The sequence below is a fragment of the Chinchilla lanigera genome, unplaced genomic scaffold (genome assembly GCF_000276665.1).
Source record: "Chinchilla lanigera isolate Chin_1 unplaced genomic scaffold, ChiLan1.0 scaffold00089, whole genome shotgun sequence".
Lineage (NCBI taxonomy): Eukaryota > Metazoa > Chordata > Mammalia > Rodentia > Chinchillidae > Chinchilla > Chinchilla lanigera.
Genome location: NW_004955490.1, coordinates 8,363,006 through 8,369,586, shown reverse-complemented (window position 1 = coordinate 8,369,586; position 6,581 = coordinate 8,363,006). Strand labels below are relative to the sequence as shown.

General features: G+C 40.3%; 1 protein-coding gene across 1 annotated transcript in view; it reads left to right on the top strand.

Annotated features, from left to right (window-relative positions):
• The first annotated feature begins 511 nt into the window (after positions 1–511).
• The window catches only part of Frmpd3 (FERM and PDZ domain containing 3), a 38,373-nt gene continuing 32,303 nt past the window's right edge, over positions 512–6,581 (top strand). The window contains 1 exon segment of the mRNA XM_013504519.1: positions 512–677. Coding sequence (XP_013359973.1) covers positions 512–677 — 166 coding nt within the window.

Below are 6,581 nucleotides of genomic sequence, written 5' to 3'. Positions count from 1 at the left end.
AGGCTGACCTTGAACTCACAGTGATCGTCCTGCCTCAGCCTCTCGAGTGCTGGGATTATAGGTGGTTGCCACCACACCCAGCTCTGTCTACTTTTAAACTGGGCTATTTGGCCATGAATGTGAAGGTTTCTTTCTGGATTCTCAATTCTCTTGCATTGACCCAGATGTCTGTTCTTCTGCCAGTATTATACTATCTTTATTATTGTTGTGTAGTAAGTTTTAAAAATCAAAAGCCAGGCATATTGGCTCATGCCTGTAATCACAGCACCTGGGAGGCTGAGACAGGAGGACTGTGGTGAATTCAAGGCCAGCCAGATCTACATTAGCAAGGCCCTATCTTTTTTTTTTAGCAAGGCCCTATCTAAGAAAAGTAAAAAAAAGAAAAAAAAAAAAAAAAAACAGAATCCTCCTTTTTTGTTCTCTTTAAAAATTATTTTGGCTGGGTGTGATGGGGCACACCTATAATCCCAGCACTTAAGACAGGGTGACCTAGTTCGCAGACAGAGCTACGATGTTGACCAGGTTCCTGGGCCCACGCTACCAAGAGCTGGCTAAGAACTGAACCCCAACAGCCACCATGTGGGATGCCATGGGTGCCGTAGGACTGGTGTGGGCCACCGACCGGCGGCTGATGCTGGACTGGGTACCATACATCAATGGCAAGTTTAAAAAGGATGGTCAGTCAGCCGCCCCTTTCAGACCCTTCCGGTGTCTGGTGGTGCCAGATCCTCCCAGCACAGCACCCACTGCGTGCAGAAAGCCCCTAGTATGGACACCAAGGAAGCCCACAGCACAGCCTGGGACTCTTTTTGCTGCTGAACAGTGTTGATATTTTAAGGCACGGAGCATTAAACCTCACTCTCCAACGTAAAAAAAAAAAAAATCCCAGCACTTAGAAGGCTGAAGCAGGAGGGTCCCTGAGTTCAATGCCAGGCTGGATTACAAAGTGAATTTAAAGCCAGCCTGAACTGCGTAGGGAAACTCTGTCTCAAAAAGACAAAATAAATGAAAAATTTTTAAAAATATTATTTTGGGTATTCTGAGTCCCTTACAATTCCATATGAATTTTTCATTAGCTTGTCAGTTTCTACACAGTCAGCTAGGATTCTGCTAAGGACTGTGTAGAATCTGTAAACCAGTCTGAGAAATATTATCATCTTAAATCTGCCAATCCACGAACAGAAGAGAGCTTTCCATTTATTTGTCTTCTTTAGTTTCGTTCACCCATGCCTTATAGTTTCCAGTGCACAAGTCTTGCTCTGCTTTTGTGAAATCTATGCCCATGCATTTTCATTCTTTTCAATAGTATTGTAAATAGAATTTTTTTCTGATTTCATTTTTAGACTGTTCACTTTGTTTTTTTGTTTTTTTTTTAATTTTTTTTTTGGTTTTTCTCCGGTACCGGGAACCGAACTCACGACCTTGCGCTTGCCGGGCAGGCGCTTTTGCCGCTGAGCTAAATCCCCAGCCCTGTTCACTTTGAATATGTAAACATACAGTTGACTTTTGTACATTGTACTTGTGTCCTACAACTTTGCTGTGCTTATTTATTAGTTCTAAGGGTTTATTAGTAAATTCTTCGAGATTTTCTATATGCAGGACCATGTTCAAAGATATTAAGAAAAATACAAAATACACACACACACACACACACACACACACACAAAGACCATGTTATCTGCAGAAAGAGATAATTCCCATTTTTCCTTTCCAATCTCGGTACCTTATATTGCATTGTATTTACTACCTGCCCTAGTTAGAACTTCCAATACAATGCTGAGTAGAAGTGGGGCATGCAACACCCAGGCATGGTGCTGCACACCCATAATCCCAGCTCTGGGAGGCTGAGAAAGGAGAATCCCAAACTGTAGCCCAGCCTGGTCATTTTAGCAGTTTAGTGAAATTCTGTCTCAAAAATTTAAAAAGGACACCGAGCATGGTGGCACACGCCTGTAATTCCAGCACTCGGGAGGCTGAGGCAGGAGGATCGTTGCAAGTTTGAGTCCAGCCTGGGCTACAAAGTGAGCTCAAGGCCAGCCTGAACTGCATAGCAAGACCTTGTCTCAAAAGACAAACCCCCCCCCAAAAAAAAAAAACACAAAGTTTAAAAGGAGCTGAGGATGTATGTCAGTAAAAAAAACCCTGGGTTCCATCCCCAGTACTACCAAAAAAAAGTAATGAGCGGAGACATCCCAGATTTTTTTCCTGATCTCTAGGGGAAAGCTTTCAGTCTTTCATCTGAATCAAATATGTCAGCTGTAAGTATTTTTTCTGTTAATAAGCTGTATCATGTTGCAAGAGTTCTCCTTTATTTCTAGGTTGTTCAGTGCTTTACCATGAAAAGGTATTAGGGTTTTTCAGATGGTTTTCTGCACCTATTGAGATGAATGTGAAGTTTCTGGCCTCTATTCTGTTAACATGGTGTGTATTACCTTAATAGACTTTTTTATGTTAAACCAACTTTGCATCACAGCAATAAATGGACATGGTATATAATTCTTTTTAAATGTTGCAGGATTCAGTTTGGTAATATTTTGTTGTACGATTCATAAGAGCTACTTGGCCTATAGTTTTCTTGTGATATCTGCCTGGTTTAGTTATCAAAGTGATACTGGCCTCACAGAATGAGCTGTGCAGTATTTGATCCTCTTCTACTTTTTTGAAAACCGATGTGAAGGATTTAGTACGAATACTTTTTAAGTATTTGGTAGAATTCAGCAGTGAACCTGTTGGGCCTGGAATTTTTCTGGGGAGAAGGAGATTTTTTAATTACTGTATTAATTCAGTTCCTGTTATTGACCTATTTAGATGTTCAATCTTCTGGAATCAGTTTTGGCATGTTGTATGTGTCTAAGAATTTGTCCCTATGACCTAGGTTATCTAATTCATTGGTGTAAACTTATTATATTCCCATATAATCATTCCTATACCTGTATTGCCAGTTGTGATATCCCCTTGTTTCTTTCCTGATTTTAATTTTCAGTCTCCTCTGTTTTGTTAGGCTATCTAAACTGTTAATTCCATTGATCATCTCAGAGAAACAACTTTTAATTTCATTAACTTTCCCTATTTTTTCTTATCCTCTATACTATTTCTTTCCTTCTGCTTACCTCGAATTTATTTATTTGTTGTGTTTGTTTCTTTTGAGACAAGGTCTCACTGTGTAGTTCAGACTGACCTTGAACTCATTATTGTAGCCCAAACTGGCCTCATACTCAAAGTGCAGCACCACCCCCGGTTTACCTTGGATTTAGATTGCTCTTTTTTCAATTCCAGTTTCTTAAAATGGAAGTTAAATTACTGATGTGAAGTCTTTCTGGTGGTGGGCGTGGTGGTGCAGGCCTGTAATCCCAGCACTAGGGAGGAGAGACTAATGCAGGAGGATCACTGTGAGTTCAAAGCCAGCCTGGATACACAGCAAGACACTGTCTCAAAAAAAAAAATCTTTCTTTTTGAGACAGGATCTTGCTATGTAGTTCAGGCTGGTCTTGAACTCACTGTGTAGCCCCAAACTGGCTTGAATTCACAGTAATCCTCCTGACTCAGCTTACCAAGTGCTGGGATTACAGACGTGTGTGCCACCACGACCAGTTTTTCTTCTTTTTTTAAATAGGCATTTACAGTTACATCTTCCCTCTAAGTACTTCTTTGTTTTGTTTTTTGTCTTTTTGAGGCAGGGTCTCGCTATGTAGTTCAGGCTGGCCTTGAGCTCACTTTGTAGCCCAGGCTGGTCTCAAACTCACAATGATCCTCCTGCTTCAGCCTCCTGAGTGCTGGGATGACAGGCGTGTGCCACCATGCCCAGCTTTGTTCCTATTTTTTCCTTCTTTTCTCATTTTTTTATTTTTCCCTTCTTTCCTTCCCCCCTCCCCAATCACTAGTTCCCCTTTCCATTTGAACATTTTCTTCCTATTTCATAATGTCTATTATACATTTTGATCCTTATTTACACTTTCAGTTTCTCACCCCAGAGAAACAATGCAATATATATATGTGAGTCCAATTTATTTCACTTAAGAGTACAGTCTTTTGTTTTTAAGAGTACAGTCTTGAGGTGCATCCACTGACCTAGAAATGTCTCAGGCTTATCCTTCTTTATAGCGGAGTAGTACACCATTTTATTAAAAAAAAAAAAAAAACCTACATCTTCTTTATCCATTCGTTCACCAGTTGATGGGCATTTGGGCTGTTTCCAAGATTTGGCTATTACAAACTGTAATACATTTAACTTTTTTTTTGGTACCGGGAGTCAAACTCAGGACCTTGCACTTGCCAGGCAGGCGCTTATGCCACTGAGCTGTATCCCCTGCCCAACAAACTGTAATACAAAATCAACAAGGGTGTGCATATATCACTCTGGTATGTTTTGAATTCTTTCAGGAAGATACCAAGAAGGGGAATAGCTGAGTCAAATAGAACCTCTAGTCCTAGTTTTTTGAGGACTCTCCACACTGATTTCCACAGTGGCTGCATGAGCCTACACTTCCACTAACAGTGGAGAAGGGTTCAGTTTTTCCCACAGCCCCTCCAGCATTTGTTATTGGTTGATTTCTTGAGAATAGCCATTCTTTCTGGGGTGAGATGGAATCTCAGTGTTGTTTTAATTTGCATCTCTCGGATGATCAATGATGTTGAAGATTTTTTCATATATTTATTTGCTGTCTGTATTTCTTCATCTGAGTAGTGTCTACTCACTTCAGATGCCCATTTTTGGATTGGGCCCTTAAATTTGGGGGATCTAGGGGAGTTTTTTGTCCTTTATATATTCTAGATAGTAGTTTTTGTCTGAGGAACAGCTGACAAAAATTCTTTCTGATTCTGTGGGCTGTCTCTTCACTCTATTGGTGGTTTCTCTTGCTGTGCAAAAGCTTTTTCATAAGATGACATCACAGTTGTTGATTCTTTGTGATAGTTCTTGTGCAACTGCGGTTTTGTTCATAAACTTTTTGCCTACACCAATGTCTTCAAGAGTTCTAACTATTCTATCTTCTAGAGGATTTAATGTTGCTGTTTTAATATTTAGAACTTTGATCCATTTCTAATCTAGTGCATGGTGAAAGATATGAGTCCAATTTTAATCTTTAGCATGTGCAGAGCCAGTTTTTCCCCCACCATTTTTAAAGAGGCTTATCCTTCTCCCAGTGAGTGTGTTTGGCACCTTTGTCAAAGATAAGGTAGCTAAGTATGTCTGGAATTGTTTCTGCATCTTCTAATCTGTTCATCCTTGGGTCTCATTTTTTTTTTTTTTTTTTGCCAGACCATGCTGGTTTTTTGTTTTGTTTGTTTTTGTACCAGAAATCGAACACAGGACCTTGTGCTTGCCAGGCTGGCACTGTACTACTGAGCTACATCCCCAGCCTCCCATACTATTTTTATCACAGTAGCTTTTTAGTATAATTTCAAGTCTATGGTTGTGATGCTTCCTGCCTTGCCTCTGTTGCCCAGAATTGCCTTTAGTATTCTATGTCTCTTCTGGTCCCAAATAAATTTTAGGGTTGCTTTCTCTAATTCTGTGAGATATGCTCTTGGAATTTTGATCAGAATTGCATTAAATCTGCACAACAATTTTGGAAGCATGACCATTTTCACTGTATTAGTTCTTCCTACCCAAGAGTAAGGGATATCTTTCCATTTTCAGATATCTGCTTGACTCTCCTTTTTCAGAGTACTCTAGTTGTCAATGTAGAGGTCTTTTACATCCTTCATTAGATTAATTCCTAGGAATTTCATTTTTTTGGATGCTACTGTGAAAGATATTGTTTCCTTAATTTCTCTCTCAGTGAGTATATTATTCTTGTACAGGAATGCTACTGATTTTGAGTGTTGAATTTGTATCCAGGTATGCTACTGATTTTAGTTATTAAATCTAGAAGTCTTAGCCAGGAGTGGTGGCACATGCCTGTAATCCCAGCACTTGGGAGGCTGAGGCAGGAGGATCATTGCAAGTTCAAGGCCAGCCTGGGCTACAAGGTGAGCTCAAGTCCAGCCTGAACTACATAGCAAGACCCTGTCTCAAAAAGACAAAACAAAAAAACCAAAAAGAAAGAAATATCTAGAAGTCTTTTAGTGGAGTTTTTGGGGTCTTCTATGTAAGAGTATCATGTCATCTGCAAATGATGATAATTTAACTTCTTCCTCTCCTATCATCTCTTTTATTTCTTTCTCTTGTCTAATCACTATGGTTAAAGTTTTCAGCACTATGTTAAATAAAAGTGGAGACATTGGACAACTTTGTCTTGTTCCTGATTGTCTTCGTTACTTTTTTCTCGCTGCTGAGACAAAATACCTGACTCCCAAAATTAAGGAAGGAAAGGTTTATTTCGTTTACAGTTCGTGGAAGTTTTAATCCGTACTTGGCAGGATTATAAGGCAGAGTGGCACGTGGCAGAGGGCTGCATCTCAGGGCGGCAGCACAGCAAAGCAGCAAGCCACACACCAGGGCGGAATGGGGGAGGAATGCCCCAAGCACTCTTTTCCTCTCCCTTACATATGCAAACTATCCACTCCCAGGCGGGTGCAGCTCTCACACCCATATTCAAACTCTAATAGCCTGCCCCAGGGCCGCAGGAGGCTTTGGGGGG